This window comes from Passer domesticus, chromosome 1 (assembly GCF_036417665.1).
Source record: "Passer domesticus isolate bPasDom1 chromosome 1, bPasDom1.hap1, whole genome shotgun sequence".
In the NCBI taxonomy this organism is placed as follows: domain Eukaryota; kingdom Metazoa; phylum Chordata; class Aves; order Passeriformes; family Passeridae; genus Passer; species Passer domesticus.
In genome coordinates this window covers 33,315,377-33,337,979 of record NC_087474.1, presented here as the reverse complement: position 1 = coordinate 33,337,979, position 22,603 = coordinate 33,315,377, and the positions used below count along the sequence as shown (strand labels likewise).

Here is a 22,603-nt window from a genome sequence, read left to right as displayed (position 1 = left end):
GGCCTGTTTCCTGCCCTTGCCAGTGTAACAGGGTGTGTGTTGTGTTGCTGTGTTTTGCACTAGTGGGGATAAGCTCTCCAGTTTTAGCTGTGGAGTAGTCCCAAACAATAGCTATTTTGAAGACAGCTTCTCTGGATTATTTTTTAAGTGTCCTGTGTAACTTTTTTGAGTTAAGCATTCCCTGCAGTTATTTCTTTGGAGGCAATGTGTAAACGATCAGAATTTGCTGGAGCTAAAAGACATATCTAGAAACAATGACACAAAACAGAACAGACCCACCATGGGGGAGTCTCAGCTCTTTAAAGAGGTGTGACCGAGTTTTCATGCCAATTCTTTGTTTGCTCGTAAATGAACCTCTGAATAAGATTTGTCAGTGCTATATGAAAAAGATGTCAGGACGCAAAGAGCAACCATGTGTGAGTCCATTAAATGGGATTCTTCGGGAAGTGACGTATATTGGGAGACACAAATCAGGATTAGCCAGGTAGGTAAATTTTAAGAACCACACAAATTCTTGTCCTTGTCCCACCTGCTACCTTGGCAGCGCAGCCCATGTGTAATACCCAGTGAGAACTCCTGGCAGTTATAGGATTTTTCTCATAACATTGATCCATTTTCAGGTTTTAACTGGAAGCAGAGCCCGTGTCAGCACACCTGAGCACTGACGTTTTCCCTTCTCCCTCACAGAATGTGAACGGTATCAAGTACCACGCCAAGAACGGCCACAGAACACAAATCCGCGTACGCAAACCATTCAAGTGTCGCTGTGGAAAGAGTTACAAGACAGCTCAGGGCCTGCGGCACCACACAATCAATTTCCATCCCCCCGTGTCTGCTGAGATCATCAGGAAGATGCAGCAATAACATGCTGGTCACAAATGTGCCAAGAAATCCTCACCAGCAGTTGCTGATTTTGAGAACAGCCACCTTTTTCAGGGGAAGCACTCAGCAACCCTTTAAAAAAATTAAATGCATGCTTTAAAATTTTCTGTAATTTTGGAATGATGTATCTTTGTAGAGTTAATGATTTTGTACATTTGCACATGTTATCATCTTACCCATTTTCATTACTTTGAGATAAGGTGCTATAAAAGCTATAGGTTCTTCAGAACATTTTTCTCAAAAAAAAAAACAAAAAAATAAGAACTAGGGGGACGTTGCGTATTTAGTTGTACTGACGTGTGGGACAGGAGCGCGAGGAGGAGAGCTTGGCACTGACATCCTTTCAAGATTGTAACGTGATGAAGACTTTCGATGCATCTGTCAATGTGTGTGCAGAACCAAAACAGTACCGCCCTCGTCAAACTATAGTTAACATGCCTTACATAACGGAGTTATCAGTGGAGTAGCAAGTCTTTTAGGTAATGGAAATATAAATAAGAAAGAATGTTTAACATAATATGCTAAAAATATTTTCATACTTAAATAACATACATAAAAAGTTGTGCTTGCTGTATTTTATATTATCTTGCAAATCTTTTTTTTTTCCTCCCTCTTGAAATGCTGAAAACCTTGCCATTCGAACTAGTAAACAATCACTTTAGTGTTAGCAATTACATTTTTTTTCTGTACAAGTTGTCATATTATGTTCATGCCCATCAAACATTTGAGGACCAATATCCCAGTCCAACTAAATATTTACCCCTGAACTATCTGTTAGAAAGACACTTGGAAATACTTAAGTGCAAATTTATGTGTGTGTGAGAAACAATTATCTTCATCTCAGATGAAGTTTTGAAGCACTTTGTAGTTCTCTATTGCCAACAGATTTAATGTTTTATGTGTTGCCAATTCTTGCAACTACTGTACGAGCATGTGCTGCGGTTGCAAATAAAAATGAGAAATTCAGCGCATGGTTTAAGGAGGTCCGTTAGTTGTGCTAAGGGAGTCCTATTGCCTCTCCCTCACATTCATTGTGTTTTGAGATTTTCTTTGTGCATTTTTTGCTTCTCATTGTAGGTCACTGCATTCCATTTGGAAGTCTCTGTTTAGCTTTACAATTAATTTTGCTGAAATATGACATTTGAGCCTTACTGAAGATTAAGTGCTTCTTGCAGCAGGTGGTCAGAGACTGACTTAAAAGCCAACATGAGAGCGCTTCGTGTCTGGACCATACCTGAACATTTGTTGCTTGCCATCCTGCCTTGAGCATTCTTCTCACAAGTGCTATTCCTGGAGTTCAGCTGGCCAGGAGCAGAGGTGGGCACCCTCCACCACCCCTAGCCTGAACACTCCTTTGCCTGGCAAGGGTGCAGGAGGAACTCCCAGTTTTAACACAGTCATCGCCTTGGCTTGGTTCCTGTTCTTTTAAGTGCAAAAGAAAGCTCACATAAAGGAGGAATGAGCTTTCCCTATTTTTTTCCCAAAGCTATAAAGGAAAACTTTGTAAGGATGACAATTACCTTTTTTCCAGCAGAGTAAAAGTCATTAAAACATGTAAGAATCATCCTAACGAGTAAGTGTTTAGAACAGCCAGAGTGAAGCGAAGCATCCCTCTCTCAGATGCCAGAGAGGTGACCGTGACAGCCGGGTTTAAAGGATGATCCAGACATGAGAGTTACTGGTACACACAAGGCCCCAAGTGGCCACTTCCCACCTTCTGCAGCTTTGGCAAGAGATCTGGCCAGCAAACACGTTTTGGCTCTGCTCCTAGTGCAAGAACTACAGGCTGGGCGAGTTCGTTCAACAGCTAAACAGTTGTAAAACGTCATTGTTGCATGTAAATTCCTTTCAACTATAAAACTGAAATTCCAGTTTCTATTTACCTATTCATTGTGACAGTATTATTAAACAGGTAAAGATGGGACTATTTTGTTATACTGTGTATAGTGAATGTATTGTACTGTGTCTGTGAAAAGTGTGCTTTAAATTATATTTTCATATGTTTTGTTGGGGACAAAGTACTTTAAGTTTGAAAGTGACAGAGGTTTGTTTTAGAACTGAAGGCAACTTAAAGAATTCCTGTCAGGAAAGCTGCTTATAAATGTAAATCAAATCACATTTAAAATAAACTGCCTCTGACCTAAAAAGACTGCTCTTTTCTCATTCCTAACCTAGAGTTAAGTTCTTGGGCTGTGTATAGTCTTTTATTTGTTTATTTTATTTTGGTATCATCAAACTCTTGGAACTTGTTCTAACTGTTTTCATCTGTTGTTGAGTTACAGTAAGAAAAAAATCCATGCTTTACCTCAGGCCAGCTCTTGGTATGAAGCTCCCACACAAAAATCTTGAGACTGCAAATAGCACACAAGCACTGATGGCTTGCTGCTGCCCAGGACACCTCAATTCATTCACGTCATGCAGTTTTTAATTAACTCCTGCATTAGCTGGATATTGCATGTGTTCAGGAGGGAACTGCAGTCAACAGAGGCCACTCTTAAGCCTTAATCTCAGAGTCTCCCTCTCAAAGAAAGAGCACAAACAGATGTGAGGAGCAACCCTTTGTCATACAATGCCGAGTCATCATGTACTCCTAAGTGAAGTCCATACTCTGTTTAATTTTAAAATGAGCAGCAGGGAAAACAGACCACTGACTCCGTGAATAATTCTGCTTTTAATGTAACAAGACTACTGTACAGCAAGTGGGAAGCAAATTTACTTAATACAGTTAAAGCAAATATAAAATGTTTAGATATACACACGTGTTTTTACTTATTGGAAAGAAATACATAAAGTTAAAACGCAAAAGGTTTTAAAAGCCAGAAGGAACACAATCCACTGTTGTGAAAATAGAACAATATTTTCTACTGAATAAAACTGTAACATAATGGCAATGACTTTTTTAAACAATTACTTGTAGGCATTTAAGCACAGCAGTCTCTTTCAACTCAAAACCACTGCCTTAAAGTATAACGTACCTCATTTAATGTTATCCCTTAAGGCAAACATTCTACATGTGAAACTGAAGTATTTACCATTCCTCTTGTTGCAAGCCTGGAATCTCACAGTACATGCATCTACATCTCAGAAATGTACTAGAAAACTATATTTTCGTAGGGTAAGTAATGTATCTTTCCAATTTAAGTGTTACTCAGAGAAAAACTACGAGGATTTGCTAGGAGAGACACCTGCTTATTACATTTTTAATTGTGCCTCAGTTATCAGGGTTAAGAGAAACCACAGGTGGTTTTGGTGATCCTTTTTAAATGTAGCTGAAGAACACCATGAAGCCGGTCTAATTTTTTTCTGAGGCTCAGTCATTCCTGTGTCCTTAGGCATTCCACTAAGTAGGGGAAGAAATTCCACTAAGTAGGGGAATAAATACCTACATACACAAGGTGGAGGGTTGTGGGTCTCCTTAGTACAGTGTTAGGCAGAGAGAGAAAATAACCCCATAGCAGCTTACAGCCATGGCTCCCATTAGAGTACATGAACTTTTAATCAGAAGTTTGCACTGTTACAGAAAGCTGCACTGCTTTTGTTTTGGAGATGAACTACTCAAAGTGAGTGGTGAGTTTTTAAGCTACACTGCAAAACAAAGTATTTAATCAAAATTTAATACGTTCTGATCAAAGTGCGTCTGGACGTGCCTCTCAAAGCCTTGCTGGTCGTAGTCAGGCGGGAACTGCTCGCTGCACATGGGACAAACCTTCCAGTGGCTCTCAACGTGCTCCTCAAACTTGCTCTGGTCGTAGTTTGGGGGAAACATCACATCACAGAGAGGGCATTTCTTCTGCACATCAAAACTTCATGAGGAGATGGAGAGGAAGAAAAAAGGGAACAGTTTATTTCTATTTATTCTGTTAATGCAAACTAAAAGCAGGATCCTGCTGCCAGCGACATTCAGAACTTTACTATCAACTTCAGTTTGAGTGGACTTTGTATCCAAGTATCATCCAGTTCATTTAAACGTTTTTCTGAAAGCACTCACTACAGTCAGAGTAATTTCACATGCAAATTCCAAAATAACCTGGCATTTTAAAAGCAACATAATTTTGACCTTACTCCAGCTACCACTGAATACAAATCTACTGAATGCCTTAATGGCCAAACAGTTTCATGGGAAACCACTCTCTCTGCTCATAAATGCTTGCTCTTAGCAAACATAACACTTTATAAAAGCCCTAAACTTAGGTTCACAATTAGGTTGGCAAGAGAGGGGAAAAACAAAAGTTGTTCATTCATTTACTAAAAAAATTGTCAAAATTCCATCAAAGGTATAGCACGGTATAGCCTGCCCAGTCTCACGGCATATTCTGTGCCAGTTAATTGTAAACCAAACATTCACTGAAAACGCTCTGTAGCTTTTCACCTCCACCCCCACCCTTGGGTAGTTCTACAGAAACCTCTCCATGCCCTCAAAGACCAATACAAGATAACATCTACCTGGAATCAAAGCAGAAGCCTGTGCCCCGCTCACGCAAGAGTAGACTTGGAGGATCAGGAGCAGAAGGTACAGTGTTGTCATCATCCTATTGAAAAGAGGAAGTATTTTAAAGACTAACCCCTACAAACAAGTTGTTTTTTTTCCTCAATATTCATTTTTGTTATCAAACACAAACCCAGGTGAAATTTACCTTCACTCTGTAATTTCTGCAGCCTAAGTTTTACTTTTGTACAGCCTGGCTCTATTCTGCAATTCAATAATAGAACACCAAATGGAGTAATTTCAAGGTAGAAATACAGGTACATTCCAAGATTTTTAGAACTCCCAACTCCTACCTCATTTTCCTTTTTTATCCCAGAGATGCATTAAAAGCAAGGGCTAGGACTTATTTAGCTGATCTACAAAAAATGATGTGCGAAGGAGCACATGTAACAGCACACATGCTGTGTTTTTTACAGATAACTCATATGCAAACATATTTCAGTTTTAGGCTAGCGTACTTTTCCCTTATGAAGGGTTAATGGAAACAGGGGAGGATGGGAAAATTTCCTCAAAATTCTTCTGACAACAGCTGTTTGGTTTCAACCATTTAACATTTCCATTAAGCAGGCAGTGGGGCCTGCTATGACAAGATGCTGGCAACAAACAATCTTGCAGTCTGTTTGCTTGCACCTGCAGTGAAAAGGGCATATGAGTTTTAAAACATCAGTTGTTCCTTTTGTCATGAAGAAGACAGGATAGGTGTATTAAGAAAGAAAAACTATTTTGTTTTAAGTACTGTCATGCTACAATGCTACAGCTTGTACAAAAACACAAGAGATTTGCTGAATACTAGACTGAAGTACACCAGGATTTAACCAAGAAATTTAATGTGCATCTTTCATTAGTAAAACAGTTCCACTACACACTGGCCAAATTAACACTTAAGTCTTGGTTAATTTCTTCAGTATAACCCCTTTCCCCCTCCTCCCCTTTTTTCTTTTTTTTTTAAGGCATTTGGCTTACAGCTGGTCACTTGGTAAGACAAAATTATTTACAGCTTTTGCCATCTCTTTCAGCTTCTGGCAAGTGTGGTACCCTACCACATACAAATGGAACACTCCTCCTTGTTCCTTTCTGAGAAACATCTAAAAAAAAGGATGATGATTTCCTCTGTACAGGCACACCTGCACTGTCCTACACAGCTGCCCTACAAGAACTCTCTTCAACACAAGGCAAGCACATGTAAAAGCTTTTGGAATGTCCTAAGGCTACAGCTTTCTCGTGGCCCAGTTCCATTAATTGAGAAATTCATACCCCGTGTTCTTTAGAGCAGCTTCTGACCCAGGCCCTGTACAAGAATGTCAATACTAAGTATGTACTGATGTTACCCTGTTACGATAGGGAACGTCTGTCTCTTCAGTGTTCTTTTGCTCTTGGCAAAGTCACAGGGATCAGTTCTTAACCTTTTGGGATGCCTAACCCACACAAGAAGAATGCAAATGTCTCTGTGTTGAGCTGACCTCTCAGAGATGTTACAGAGATTACTGTGTAACCACAACATGGCCAAACAGGAACCATGAGAACTTTATCTTAGTCTGAGAGGACTTCCCAGCTATTGTAATTACAAGTTACAGTAAACACTATACAGTCACCAAGAACTAAAAATTCTCACGCAGCACACTGGGGTAACTCGGAATTTCTGGAAAACAGAGAAGGTACCATTGTATTGGGCTCCAACAGCTGTCCACTTCTGTCATTTCTTATGGACAAAACTCCTAAGTGTTCCATGTAAAACAGAGCACTTTATGGAGGGAGGACAGATCATCATGGTTCACATGGGTCTCATCTTGCTTCACAGCCACTTAGTGCCCCGTATCATCCAGCAACCCATTCTTTATTCTTATAAATAAGGTTACATGTGCTTTTCAACCTGGCATTTAAACACCCGTCACTCTCCCCCAGGAAAAAGAAACATCCCTGCTCAAAAGACAGAATAATGTGGTTTTTGAAGTTGCTTTACAAACAGTGTAACAGCAATTGCTGGGACACCAGGCCTCAGTGGTTCTTCCTATGATGTATGTTAGGCAAAGGCATTCATCAGCTTACTTCAATACCACGTGGCTGAGTCATCCAAGTGGTTTTGATGAAAGCCCACACTCCATACTTGGAGAAAGAAACAGTTTAATCTGCCCTTTCTTGCAGTCCAGACTGATGACCAGGGACAGGGATATGGCTGCACTTTCTTAGTCAAAGAGCTCTACAGTGCCCTGCAGTGATGTAACACTGTGGGTACAATCCCAGGTCCTTAGGAAAAAACTGGTACCATGGACCCACAGGCTGGCATTGTGATCCTGAAGCAGAGCAAGTGCCAGGCCCCCTTAACTCAGAAATCTGAATAATTATGTAAATTAATTACAAAAGATGTCTTTAACATCATGACTTAACTATTATCACTGCACTGTACCTCTGGCTCTTTAAAAAACTGCCACAATGAGTTCCACAGATTAAGTGAATAAGGTAAATACAGTATTACACACTAAAGCTTGGTAAAAAAAGGGGATTTGCCACTAGGGGAAGAAGGGAAAGCCAGACATGAAACTGTCAGAAATGCAACTCGATTCATTTTACTGAAACCAACCAATTCTGTCTCAAGTACTGCTTTCATAATTACAACTGTAAACAGTTCCAGGACTGTCAAACAGAAATCAAGAAAGCTGTGTGACACAGTACAAAACCCCATCCCCAAGGGCTACAGATCATTCTGGCATGCAGAAGTAAGGAACCAATGCCCATCCTCAGCCTTAAAAAACACATGAACAGACACAGAGCTGACATGCAGTGGAGGTACACTGCAAAAAAGGGTACACACATTTTATTCTGTGATTCAGCTCTGCTGTGGGAATAAGATCAAACTCACTCCTCCAGGCCTCTCAACCTTTCTGCAGTCAAGAGACACCTGGACACCAACTGCGCTTTTCATGTCCTCCCTATGCAAAAGACTGGCTGCCAATTTCAGATCAAGCTAATAATGCATTGTGGGGTTTTTTGCTAGAAGAAAGGCCATTTTGGAGCTCCCTGAAAAAATCCTGACCTGGTGCTCAGTTGCCAAGAGTTACATTCTCCATCCCCTACAAATTTACCATGACTAAAACACTGTTTAATAGTTTTGGGATAGTTATTCTGGGCTTGTTGCCAACTGTAATTAGGACTACATTTCTAAAACTCATATATATATATATATATAAAAATATTAAAATATAGATATGTATGTATATTTTGTTTATGGATCCTTCCCTTACTGCTAGGAATTCTTAGCTTCCAACAATTCCATGTTGGTCAATTACAGGATCATGAGTAAATGGAAAGTTAGGTGTTGCGTAGATGACAGCAGGAACTTGTGGCAAATCAGCCACTCCAAACAAAATCACCGCTGTGCACATGGCTCAGCTGGCATTATTAACACAGACCAGTTTGTTCCTCTCAGAAATCACAGTTTAATTGGCCTATGAGTTCCAAAAATCAAAGCTACAAGAATCCTGGAAACTCTTCCCAGTCATACAAAACTGAAGGGTTTTGATGACAACCAAAGACATGGAAGCGCCCATTTGTAAGGAACCAAGTTTTGGGGGAAACCAAATGTGGAACACAACAGCTCAAAAATTCTGAGGCAGCATTTGAATAGCTTGTGTTATATTAGGTTAAAGAAATTAAGGGTGTTGTAGTCACTTCCACCTTTTCATGGCTGTTTTGGTAGTGGTTCACCTATGATGACGAACATGTCTACTTCATTTCTCTAAGATAACAGATCTTTTAGCCATGAAGAGCTAGAAGTAACTACAACACCCTTAATTTCTTAAACTAATATAATCTGTAGTAATAGGAATGTGGACATGAGGACAGCAGAAGTCCATACAATGGCAGCATTTTAAACAAGCAGCAAGCCTACCAGTCCTTTTCTTCTGGGAGGGAATCCTCCTCCAGCAAAAGACTCTATATCCCACTGATTGAAAAAATGCAGAGAACTACATCTTAAATATCTTAATTTAAAAAACAGCCCAAGAAATTACAATCTCCTCATATTTATCATTTTATATTTGCTGTTTCTTCTGCACAAATGACAGACTCTTCTTTATAATGAATTACCTACATATGTGGAATTTTTTCCTGGTTATTTATTTACATCCTGCCTCAGAACTGTTTTATCTTTGGCATATTACTAAGTCTCCTAGAAAGATTCCTGCAGCTTCTCATTTCCATATAAATTTCTACACTATACATATAGTCTATTTGTGTGAGGAACAAGCAACTGATTCTCAACTGCAAATAAAAGTAAAGATACAAGTTATTTGATTTAAAGGAACCTTTTCTCAAGCTGAACTTTATTTAAGCCTGTTATATTCCACCTCATTACAAAAATCCAAGCTGTGTCTGCAAACGAGCACAAGACTCTAGCACTGTTTCTCTTGGGTTTGCAAGAGGGCAAAGCATATAGATCAGAGAAAACACCCTGCTAATTAAACTGCAGCAGATGACTAAAGAAGAGAAGAGCTTGTCAGATGTAATAGCTACGTCAAGAATGATCAGATTAAATATGCAAAATGTGAAGTAAAGGTGGGGACAGCATTAAGCTCACATTTGAGATCCTGAACAGGCTGCAAAAGCTCTGACAGTTTCCCTAATTATTCACAGTAATGGACATTGGGAGCAAAAGGTAGGAGGGAGAAATACATTTTTCTCCATTATAGGTGCTGAGCACCAGGGCTAAAATCATGCCTGTCTGAACACTGATCAGTTTCTGCAAAGGTTAATAGCAATTAAATGTGGCAAACTAGACTAAATGAGAAACAGGTCATGATACCACTGTACTTGCAAAGAGCACAATACTTTGCAGAAAGGTATTTCTTGTTTAATATTTCTGAAGGTGCAACAGTACTTGGAATAAGAAAAAGTAATAGGTCTGTTCCTGTTCAAATGAAGACATACAGTCCAATTTATTACAGAAGCCAATTTTTTATACCAGAATGTACAAGTTAAATGTACTATAAAGAAAAGCTCACTAGAAACTTGAAACATCCAAAGCCAAAAAAAAAATAAAACTCAGTGCAAATGTATCTCTTTCAGTTCAATCAGCTTTAGGCAACAGTCAATTAAGCTCTTTCAAATACAAGTCCAATAGAAAAAAAACATTCAAAATGGAAATTAATAAATTTCGATTTCCAGAAGACAGAACAAAATATTAACAGACTAGAATAATGTATCTATTAGGATACCAATTTACAGTCAGCATTTAACTGCAAATACTGATATCTGAATCCTCTACATTTTTATTTGTTTTGTTGCACTTTAGTTCCTATATTCCTACTATAAAATGAGGGAGATGTGGCTACATTTTGAGCTCTCATTCTACCACATAGGAGATGAAAATCATGGGTTGAGATTACCTGACTTTTTTTACTTTAGTACTTAACAAAAAAAAAAATTAAGAAGCTACTGTCCTAATACCAACACAAATTGTCAATAACTCAAGAGATTAGGGAAACAAGTCTATTTCCATCAATAGAGTTTTTCCCTTCACAGCAAGCAAAAGTATTTTTCAGGGAAAACAAAATCCAATTCCAAATTTACATAACAATAAATTTGGCTTATCAGATATGGAAAACCCATGTGAAACTCTTGGTAACTCATCAGTAACCATATCAAAGAATATAAATAACAAAAAAGGTAACTTGCATTGCTATCCTCAGGATCTTCTAAACCATCAGGCCGACTGAGATTGCGTGAAGGCTGGCTACACACTACATCATCCAGCTCCCAAAAGGAACTTCTAACAGGTGGTCTTTGGATCTCATCAGGATTAAAAGCGCCATCTGCTCCATCTGAAGAAAAATTAATTAGGACATCTTTGTTCAGTAGACTGTACTTTGAGATTACAGACATGCTACTCACCTTTAAAAATTGACAGTTAAAACACATTTTTGGTTTAGATAATATAAAACAATAGGAGAGGATCAGCTTCTTGCAAAGGTGTTTAAAACTTTGTTTACCTTACTGAGTCCCACCATAAAATAAAGGCCCTTTACTGATGTTCATCATTCAGAAAAGGCTCTGTAAACCAATCTGAAGACTGCTGGTACTTAACCAGCATTAAATGAGGCACTGCTTTTGAAACAGCAAGGGAACAATTATATTGGGGGGTATGAAATTTCTTTACCTCTTCTTTCCTGAATTGCATAAGGGTTTCCATATTGCAATACTGGTAGTCTACTTGGCACTGCAGGAACTGGTCCATTTTCCTCTGAATATGGGTTGCGAAAATGCAATGTCTGCTGTGAAGTCTGTCCTTCCATCATCCTTCCAGCTTGATCTCCTGGTGTCCTGCCAAGCTGCTAAATAATGCAAAGTTCAAAATGTAGTTAACCTATGGAGTCCTAGCAAAATTTAAAATGTTTATGAAATATGTTTTTAGAAGAAAAAATCTGCTAACCTTCCTACTGTCTTTTCATTTTGACCTTATGCCAAGTATACCATAAATACCAAAAACAGTCAATGAAGAAAAGACCAACGAGATATTTTAAAGAGATATTTTTTTTCTTGGTTTGTTGTCAGTTTGTTCAAATTACATTAACAGAACTGCCATGTTTTTCAAGTGTCTGCATCCTTTTTGCAATGAAGACAAATTAGCTAAATCAGTAAAAATCGGCAGACTAACAATAACAACTAAATATAATGTGCAGGGAGAAGAAAAGTTTTTAAAAGTTAAAATTGAAAAGAAAACAATTTTTTTTTCATATCATACCATACCATTCAAAAATGTAGCATTGTAGTATGTGGAGCACATCTTTGTACATATTTTACATAATTCCATATGAATTCATGAGTGGCAGACATTTAGTGAACTATTAATTACATTGCACTGGATCCCTTCTGATATTTAACAGCAATATTTGAATCAGATCATTATTTTATTATTATTTATCATTATTATTAATTTAATTATTTTATTATTATTTATCATTATTATTTTAAGAACTCTTAAAAAATTAATATACTTAAAATTCTAGGTTCCTACACGTAAACCATATATATGATAGTAATTACAAACTATAAAGGGGTTTTATAACTTAGAAACCATTAAAACTCTAAGCCAGCACAGATTATAAAAGACACTAATTAAAGTGACTTCAGTATGGTCAATGCATCAGGTGTAATTTATCCCAATAAAAATCTCTGTCATCCTTCCATTCAACAAAGTGAGTTAAGGGAGAGAGAACAAAATGCCAAAATATCAAAAGGAATATGTCATTTAAATTCAGAACCAAGCAAAAAATTCTGAGATATAAATATGAAAACAATAGTTAAAAAATAGGGACTGCTAAGGAGACATGCTTTCCAGTAATGTTCTTTCTGATTAGTATTTTCTTCTGGGTTCTCTGGGTTCATGTTTAATATTTGCTGACTTGATGCTAATAAAACCCTCAAAAACTGAAGTGTGTCTTTTCCCTGAAGACTTTAAATTGAAACTTAAAACCAAAGCTTCAACTGCCAGTAAAATTCCATAAGAATTTAAAGTCTGTTTAAAAAAGGAACAATTCTTTTTTTTCTTGCAAACAGGTGAACTTCAGATCAACCTCTTGAGCAGTTATCAAGTACCAATAACTACTCTGAAAACAAAACACTACTCAAATGCAAAAAGACCTCATGAAATGGATGGCATCCGTCCTCTAGATACAATATAAAACTATGCCAGAGTTACTTTAGATTTATAAACTAAAAGGAACATATGATTAAAACATGTAAGATTAAAAAGCTAGGATTGCACATTTTAGTGAGTGTGTAAAATCTAAGTAATTCATCTTTCCTCAATACAAAGCAGGAACAATAAATTAGCAATGAAATCAAGATTTTCCTTGTTAAAACAAATTTCTTCTGGAATACAGAAGCAGTTTAAAATGAGAGGTAGTAGCATTCGTACTTTAATTTTAGCATTATATACAATTGAAATAGAATGTAGCTCAACATGACTGTAAAAAGATGGTGCAAAAAAACCTTAGCCAGAAGTTGGATAGCTAGGGTAGAGACTGATTTAAAAAAACAACGGCTATCGAGGTATGTAAATAAAACAGAAACAAAGTCATTTCATAGGTTTGAAGGGACAGCAAATTACCATTTTTAGAAAGCTATGCTTGGTTTATAAACAAACACTGATAATGAGTATAAACTGAAATGCTGCTTACTACTACCCCATGCTTAACCTTTTAAATCATGGGTCCAGTCTAGAAAGGCACTTTGGTTCTTCTTTGTAATGTAAATATCTATAAATTTGGTAGACAAAGTTCCAAGCTTTTATAGGCTTCATGCATTATTATTATTATTACAGTTGTTGTTCTTATGTGTGGTGTTTAAAATTAGTCCCTCCACCTAAACTAGCCCGACCAAAACTCAAACTTAAATTTGATTTCTTTTGAACTACAAAAATATGACAAATCTATTTAAAAATTATATCCTTGGCTTAAAAAGAAGACAAATACCAACTACTTAACAATCTAGAATTTTACAAAAAAATTAACTAGCTTAATCTGAAAGTTCAGTTTTGTTTCAGTTTATCAGTATTCAGTTCAGTATTAAAATGACTGGTTTTACTAAGTATCTCTTCATACTGAAATTGTAATCAAGTTTCAAAGAAAAATCCCGACTTTGCACAATACCATACAATACTATCTGAATGTAATAAAGACATATTATTATTTCACTTTTCAGTAAAATTTGGCTTTAATTGCCATATAATAGCTCAGAGGTACTTCTATACTACATTAGTATTTCAGAATGTGTGACAATACCTTCTCACTGGTAAAGAGCTCCAACTGTGATGCCAGCTCCTTTATTCGTCTCTCTTTTTCTGCCAGCTGAATCTATAGGAAAAGAAGATTAAGATTCTTGTATTAGTGAATGGAAACTATTTCCCTGCATGTTACATCATGAAAACAAAGCTCCCCGATTAAGTTAACCTTTCAGATGAAAACAGTTTTGTTTACTAGAGTTACATGAGCACATAGCGTAACTATAAATCCCACCCAACAATTCTCACAAAGTTTTATCTGCTGGGTAACACCAGTTAATCAGCAGCCTTTTCTTGCCAGTTTTCACTAAACAGTTGTGGAATGAGAAAATTCTGTGTTAAAAACAAGGAGTTGTATCAGAGCCACCAAAGGCAGGAGGGGCACCGCTGCCCAGACACAGATGAATTTTTGCAAGCCTCATCTTAGTATTTCTGAAGAAATCTCTTGGCATTTCATATGTCCCACCACAGAACTTGAGAGAAGCTACCAAAAGCTACTCCTGCCTCAGAGACACTAAACTTGTTTCACAAACATCTATGTTGTGTCTCTATTTGGTGCTTTGGGAGGAGGTGCAACTGACACATTACACAACTATTCCGGGCTTCAAAATGATGATTTAAATAATCTCTCACTACAAAGGGCTATTTTATTTATATCCTGGTTCCTTTAGAGACTGCCTCTTCACCTGTTTTTCTAAAATCAAAGGTCAATGCTTGGCATAAATGCTTATCAAATTTTTTCACTTCTGAAATTCCTTCTCCTAGTTTAGGTCAATGGAGCAAAATCTCCTGACTGGGAAGAAAAGCTCACTTTTTCTGTACCACCTGCACCCTCCTGAATTACAGCAATTATTTAATTGCAGTCAAAATGCTTTCAATCTTGGAACTAATTATTTATTACACCTGCTGTTGAGAAGTTAAACTTACTTCTCATTAAATTTTGCATGGCAACTGATCACTGCTAATTAGTAAAATAAACTGGAAAGAGTCATACATTTTATAAAATTGAGATTAGAGCTTTGGAAAGTGTCAGAAAAAGATGGCCTATGGAGTAGTGAAATAAACTGCAGCGTAATTTGGCATTTTATAAAGAAAAAGTGCTGCAATTATTAATAAAAAGGGGTTCCTAGTAGAACCAATACAGTCACAGTTCAGTTTAATCATTTTTCATCACAATGGTCAAAAACAGGCAACAGAGTCAACTGTATTGTCACCTGAGACTGAGAACCAGCAGAAAAGCTGGTCTCATGAACATTTGTTGCCCTTATCTCAACCCTTTTGACCTAAAAAGCAAATTCAGCATAAGCATTACTATCACATAACCTTATGATTAGGTTAAGGCCCCTTGTAAGCTAAAGCTGCCCATTATGCTTGAATTTCTAGAGTGGTGAAAGTGTTACACCACTCTACCAAGACTACAGCTGACGTTCTCCACATTAAATTCTTGCATGATTTTAAAAACAATGGATCACTCCTCCCTCTCTCTACTGACTTCAGATAAAATGCATTAGATATCACTACACTGGTACTCCAATATAGAATATGAAGATTTTAGACAAACAACTATCAATCGTCCTGTTAGTATTACAGTAAGCAGCAGAAAATTAGAAATCTCTTGCACTTTTTTTCCCCTGTAATACAAGACTGCATCATTTAGGGGTTTGTCTAAATCCACAGTATTAAAAGATTGATGGCCAGGTGGTAGAAGATCTTAGCAGACCTCTCTTACTTTAAAAGGAACTTTACAAGACTGTATTGTTTCTTCAAGAGCAGAATTTGTATTAACAGCAAAAATGTATTTAGCGTGCTTTCCTTATAAAAGATCTTCATTACTTGAACTATCAGAAACAAGCAGCCATGATAAGAGGTAACCATTCATTGTCATAAACAAAACCAGTAACTTACTTTATACTGATCCTCCATTGCTGCCAGGTGTAATTTTACACCCTCGTTGATTTTCACTTGTTCCTTCCACTTCAGCTCCAGTTTAGCTAATTCATCAGCATAAACACTGCATTTCATCTTCTCATCCTAAAGTAGTTTATACCATGACATGAAATATTTACAGTCTTAAGAGATTTTCCCTCCCACCCCCAAAAATGTCACTCCATGCTTTTAAAATGAGACCATTTACAAATGGCTTCTACAAGCCTGACTCAAGACTGAAATGGTCAGGACCACAGAACACTGCATAAATTATGTTCAATAGGCATTTCTTTCCTCGAGTTTTCAACAAGCTGATACTCCTCTTTAGTTTCACAGTTTCAAGTTTCTTTGTACCCTAATACTATTAACCATTATTATTGTTTCAAGTATCTCACTTCAATATAAAACCTTTCCCAAGTGACTTTTACAATCTAAGTATCTTTCATCCAGAAGGTCACAGGCAAAGCTTTCTTCAAAAATCAGTATGGAATAAATATCCAGCAGAAACCAATGCAGGCTCTTCAGGGACAGGGTCATAAGCAAAATTACAGGACAGTTATTACATCCTGAAGAACTTACTAAATAGCATCATTGTGATAAATGAAAGACACAAAATGAAGAGAGGCAAGACAACACTCAGAAGGAATTTCTTGAACTGTTCTGAATTTTTCACCAGTGCCACTGATGCAATACTCCATCATCATACACACATCCAAACTGGTTAAATGAAAATCAAGTGCCAACTTTGGTCGAGACAAGCAAATAAATGCCTTTCTGTATGACTGAGCCCAAGGCAGTTGGCAGCACCAACCTGGGTGTGAAAACACTGTAAAAGCCATGACAGGCAGATAGGGAAAAATTACTTTGCTTTGGACAGTGTATCAGATCAACACTGCCACACTTGTCCCAAACATCAGTTGGTTTACAGCAACCTGCTGTATTTGATTCATAAGAGCAATTACACTTAATGTAAGAACAGAAAGTATTGAAAACCTTAAGCACGCGGACATTTGTTTTACTGTATCCTGGTTTTCCTTGTCTGGACCTCTAAAACCATACATAGTCAAGAGCTGAGTGAACAAAAATGTGCTTTCTAATGTTAAGATTTCTACCATAATCACAGTGTATCACACAAACAAGGAAGGCAACTCAGCTGGGTAGGCCTTGTGGTTTCAAGGCCTAGCACCTACAGCTACTTTTTGTTCAGCTTTCCAAAGCAGCTGTTTACTTACTGCCAACATTTGCTTGCATTTCTTATACTTCTCTGTTTTCTCAGCAATCTCTTTATTCATCTCACGCACTTGCTCCTTTACCACGGATTCCGAAACTATGTCAGGTGAAATGGGGCTAACTGTGAACATTGAAGAAAGAAACAAGAACATGCATTTTTTTTCTTCTATAAAGTTCGTGTAAGGGAGATGACAGCCCAGATTTGAGAGTGCATTAAAATCAGAGTGCTCCATGTTATCCAAACCAGACAAAAATCAACATTATGTGCTATGTACAATCAGCAACCATACTGGCACATCTGTGTTCAGTACTCTCACACCAAGATCAGCATAAATACACACATATGTAGTAAGTTTCCCAAGAAAGAAAACAAAGTAAACACCAAAATACATATGCTATCATTCTAAATATTCTATTCTTACATAAAAACACGGAAGTACCTCAGCAAACTACTTCATCACACACTATCACTGAGCTTGTTGGGAATGTATGTTTTAAGAATCCGTCAATTACAAAATAACACAGAAAAGGCTAATCAGCATTTTTTGGCATTTATCAATTTAAACTGAAAAATAAAATCACAGAACGGTTTGGGCTGGAAGGGACCTTAAAGATCCTCTAGCTCCAATCCCCCTGCCATAGGCAGGGACAACCTCCACTACACCAGGCTGCTCAGAACCCCATCCAACCTGACCTTAAACACCCAAGCGATGGGGCATTCATAACCCCTTTGGGGAAGCCTGTTCCAATGCTTCACCAGCCTAAAAATGAAGGATTTCTTCCATAATTTTAACCTATTACATACTGACATTTTAGAATATTATTTTGCAATAACTTAATAGTTCATAATAATTATAAACATTTCCTAATAAACCTCTACACCTATAATTAATGAAAATAGTCAGCAGACTTGACCTTGCCATCGCATAATAAGAGCTTTTCAGCAGATTGATTTTACAGCAGAATGTTATAGTGGGTAGTCATAATAACACAACTGCAAAATTACTGTGTTATTATACTCATATTGAAAATTTGAGTAAGATTTTTTTTAAATAAAAACTGTTTTTTAGCTTGGCAAAATCATCTCTGTTAACCAGAAATTCAAGAGTTCAGTTCTACTGAACTATATTAAAAAATAGCAACTAAACTGATACAAGTATGATTGTTACCACTTGGTAAGAGACAAAATATTCAGATCAATCTTCACATATCTAATTAATGCCTTCATTAAACAGAACAAGTCCACCTACTTTATACTACAAATACTATCAGCGACTACTTCACATAGACAACACTTTCAAGCTTATAAAGGCAGACAAAATTTAAGCTGTTGATACCTGGAGATGCAGACAACTTTTTGTCTGTAAGGATGGCGGTAGCTGTCTCAATGTTAGATGCATCTGTCAGTTTCTGTTGATGGCCTGCAGTTTTCTTTGTGAAAAGAAATTTTGTTTTGGTACTTGATTAAATGAAAGCCAAAGAACAAAGTAATGTATCTTGCAAAATGTATAATTTGCTCCAAAATTAGACAGAACCACTCATTTAAACAGTAGGTGATAATAAATATACAAAAACATTTAATTCTACTAAGACTGAAACTGCTTCAGACTATGACTTTTATCATCTTACTTGATGAAGGTCTTTTTCCCTAGAAGGCGGAATTTCTAAGCAAATTAATAGAAAAATCTCATTTTCTACAGAATCAGTTACACTTAAATTCATAAATTTAAATCTAACACTCAATTAGAAAAATTGAGTCTGTATCAAAAATATCTGCTGGACTTCTGGAGCGAAAGCAATAAAATCTGGTGTTTGCTGCAAGATGTACAACATTGCCAAAGATAAGATAAGGAAAAGCCACCGATGTTCTGATATGACACCTCATTCACCACTGACCTTCTGGATGAGAAGATGAGTTTTTTATGCAATGTTCTGTGGATAAGAGAAATACTTAAGGCTGGTTTTCTTAAGAATTCATATTTGTGCATCTTGCCTTTGTGCATAGGCCTCTTCCCTGTTTGAGCTCCTCTCCAACTCTAATTTTTACAAAATTCTGAAGAACTCTGCCCTCAAATCTGAAATGGGCTGACAGGTTCAGCTGCTAGGTGGCCTAAGACTTACATCATCATTCACAAAGATTCACTGATTTATGAAACAGATCTTGGAAGAGTGGTATGATTACAAAATACATGTGGAATACAACTCCATACTGTGTTGTGGAGACTTCTTCCCCACTTGGCTTTTAAACCCTACTTCAAGTTCTTATTTCCCCACTTTTGCACTTGGGTTTTTTTGTTGGGCTTTTCTGTGGTGGTACTGGATAAAGGTAGTAATCATGGATTTTCCCAGCTTCAGTTTCAAAATTCTTCCTTGAACAATGCAATGCTTGTAGGTTCATCTAAACTCTACTAGGCTTCTATACCAGCTACTATAAATTCTGTACTTGGTTTGGACAACTAGCTAAAGAGAATCACAGAAGTAATTTCACAACTAGGTTTGTGAAAGAAAATGGTAAAGAGTCATTGCTTACCACACATTTTAATCCTTTTAAAAAGCATTTGTTTTCACAGAAGGAAATTAAACTGCTTTTGAAATGTTACCAAAAACAAGTGGACTTTATCCCCTTCTACTTACTGCCTGTTCTGTAAACTTGTTTACTTGTTTTTGAAGTTTTTGACATTCTTTGAATTTCTCCTTGTAATGGTCAGCAGCCATCTGTAGACGAAGCTTCAGATCTTCAACTTCTCTGCGCAATTCCTGTTCCACTGCATTTGAAGCTTCCTTTAAAAAAAATACAGAAACTGTTCTCCCTTTTGTTCAAATACCACCCTTTCCTAAAAAGTCTTTTTTCAATTAAAAAGCATAATGCTCCATATAGGTACTGAAGCTCCTGATTCCTGATTGAGCCACTCCACTGCTACCCAAGCTACAGGAACCACATCCAGCAACTAGACACAGGCCATGCTTGGATACTTTCTGGCAACTTGAGGCATTCATATGACTTGCTACTTCTTTCATGACACATTTCAAAACACATTCTATACAACCAAAACTCTAAGGAAAAAACATGCAATTCTTTGACATTTTAAACAGAATAGTTCTTTTGAGTGTTGTAATATTACAGTACTATTTTAATTCTGTTCAGCTGAATATATTTTCTTCAGTTACACCATTAGTAATCCTAGTAGCAAATAAATTCAGTACAGTTGCAGTCACTGAACATCCTTGATAAAGCTAACTTTAATTATGAAACATATATTAGCTCACTATACTTATATCCAAGACTAAGGTCAAGACAATTTCCATTACATTTCCATTACAGTTTCCATTATGGTTTCCATTACTTTTTTATACTTATAAGTACTTAAAGCAGATTAACTTTGATTACAAATATTGGAAGGACTTACAAGAACTCAGACAGAATCTATCAATGACAAAAGAACATTATAAAACAACCCAAGTTTCTACTAATATATTTTTGTATTTGAATGAATATAATGCTACTGTGGCTCACTTAACAGAATTAAGACAGGGAGAGGATTCAAAACAACACAGATACTGCATTATTCTGTGAAAATATGTGGGGAGAAGTAGATGTGAGTAAGAGCAGAAACCTCCTTTCTGACCAAACTTTCAAATCAGCTAACATGCACTCGATTTCAGTTTGAATTTAAGGTTGAATGCTGAAAGAAAATTTGATAATTATTTACACTAATCATCCAGAAACCTATTTTATTCCCAGTAAAGATTTTATGAATACAGACAAACTTCAACACTAAAAGTTTACCTGCTCATTTTTCAGATTTTTGAGTTTCATGAGTTCAGCTAAAGCTTCAGCAAGTTGCTTTTTGAATTTTTCGTTTTCCAGCCGTGCACTGTGAAGATCTGCCATTGTCTTGTCCCGCACATTTACTGCATCACTCAGCTCTTTTGACATGAGAACAGCTTCTTGTTTGCTAGCCTGAATCTGATCTTCAGCTTTCCGAAGCTGCTCTTTCAAAATACTTGCCTCATCCTAGGAAAGAGAAGAGATGGAAGAGAATTCATAATTTTTTAATTCAATGCTTAAATAAAGGTTGGTATAGGGATCAGAAACATCTAAAAGAAAAAGCAACGTTTTCCTGGTGGCTTTAGCAAAACTGTTAAATCAAGAAGTCAGTACGCAAGTACTACTTTCCCCACTTGTCTTCTCTGCCAGCAATGATGTGCAAATTTATTTCACTGTGAAATAAAGGCAAAGTTTATTTCGTAGTGAAATAGTTTCACTATGAAATAGAAGTTTCAATTCTGGATTTTTGTTGGAATTTCAGCTTCAGTTTTAATTGTATGACCAAAAAAAAGTCTGCTTTTCCACATCTCTGCTCTTATCACTGCAGGACTCCAGCATCAAAAGCAAAGTTCATCCAACAGAAACACATTGAAAGTATCAACAGAGAAAGAGGTTTTACAGTGCCTGCAACTGGTTGATGTAAAACATTGTAAAGCAGCTTTGGGATGTTTTTCTCACAGCTCTATTTCCCAAGATCTTGCACAATAAGCTTTCCAGAGGGAAGACAGAACAAATAGTAATGAAGAGCAAGCTGCAGCGTGTAGCACTAAACACACAGGGCAATCCAAGAGCCTACTGACCAAGCTGAGCTACCAGCCTCTCACTCCTCCCAGAAGGCCAGATTTACAAAACATAATTTTTAAATTTTATTTTTTTGAAAAAAAGAAGCTACTATATAAAGTAGTCACCGCCTCTAGGCTCCCTTATGGCATAAACATCTTATTCCTGAGTCCAGACATAAATTCAGCTATCTCTAGTCCATTATTTGTTAATTTGTTTTTAATATCATGTAAGTGCATAGGAATACTAACACATTTTGTAACCATTTATGAAGATGGATAGATAAGTAAATGCCCTGAAGTCCTGTCTCCTAACTATTTTTACAGCTCATGATACATTGGTAACATATTTCAGTAAATATCTGCAGTTTCACAGTGTGAGGTAAAACTATTAATGATCCCACCAGAAACACCAAAAGCAATTTAAGATTAATAAATGACATAAATGTTTGGTCTCTCCAGTACTGACATATATCCACTCCCTTCAAAATAAAACACAGTAGCAATTTAACACCTTCAGAAACAACAAAGCAAGAAAGAGATTAAAATATGATGTAACTTAAAGCTAGACAGTATGCTCTTTTTAAACTCTATGTCCATTCTCAACAGCACTACTTTTCCACTTCAATATTATATTCATAACTCATATCACTTTAAAACAATCTCTAGTCTTTTGAGATCCAAGTTGCTTTGCT

The 22,603-nt window shown here is 36.8% G+C and overlaps 2 protein-coding genes across 10 annotated transcripts in view; one reads left to right on the top strand and one right to left on the bottom strand.

Annotated features, from left to right (window-relative positions):
- The window catches only part of JAZF1 (JAZF zinc finger 1), a 187,160-nt gene extending 184,131 nt beyond the window's left edge, over positions 1-3,029 (top strand). For all 3 annotated transcript variants that reach the window (XM_064413080.1, XM_064413084.1, XM_064413072.1), the window contains exon 5: positions 688-3,029. In XM_064413080.1, coding sequence (XP_064269150.1) covers positions 688-864 — 177 coding nt within the window. In that variant the 3' untranslated portion in view covers positions 865-3,029. The remainder of the gene's footprint in view (positions 1-687) is intronic.
- Positions 3,030-3,534: 505 nt separating this feature from the next.
- Positions 3,535-22,603, bottom strand: part of TAX1BP1 (Tax1 binding protein 1) — a 60,309-nt gene continuing 41,240 nt past the window's right edge. For 4 of the 7 annotated variants that reach the window (XM_064413036.1, XM_064413015.1, XM_064413045.1 and 1 more), the window contains 10 exons: positions 21,088-21,315; positions 19,935-20,081; positions 18,638-18,731; positions 17,303-17,421; positions 16,050-16,175; positions 14,146-14,217; positions 11,520-11,694; positions 11,039-11,184; positions 5,326-5,411; positions 3,535-4,685 (listed from right to left, as the gene is read on the bottom strand). In XM_064413036.1, the coding sequence (XP_064269106.1) occupies positions 4,484-4,685; positions 5,326-5,411; positions 11,039-11,184; positions 11,520-11,694; positions 14,146-14,217; positions 16,050-16,175; positions 17,303-17,421; positions 18,638-18,731; positions 19,935-20,081; positions 21,088-21,315 (1,395 nt within the window). In that variant the 3' untranslated portion in view covers positions 3,535-4,483. The remainder of the gene's footprint in view (positions 4,686-5,325; positions 5,412-11,038; positions 11,185-11,519; positions 11,695-14,145; positions 14,218-16,049; positions 16,176-17,302; positions 17,422-18,637; positions 18,732-19,934; positions 20,082-21,087; positions 21,316-22,603) is intronic. The other 3 variants (XM_064413054.1, XM_064413062.1, XM_064413019.1) reach the window with 2 other exon arrangements.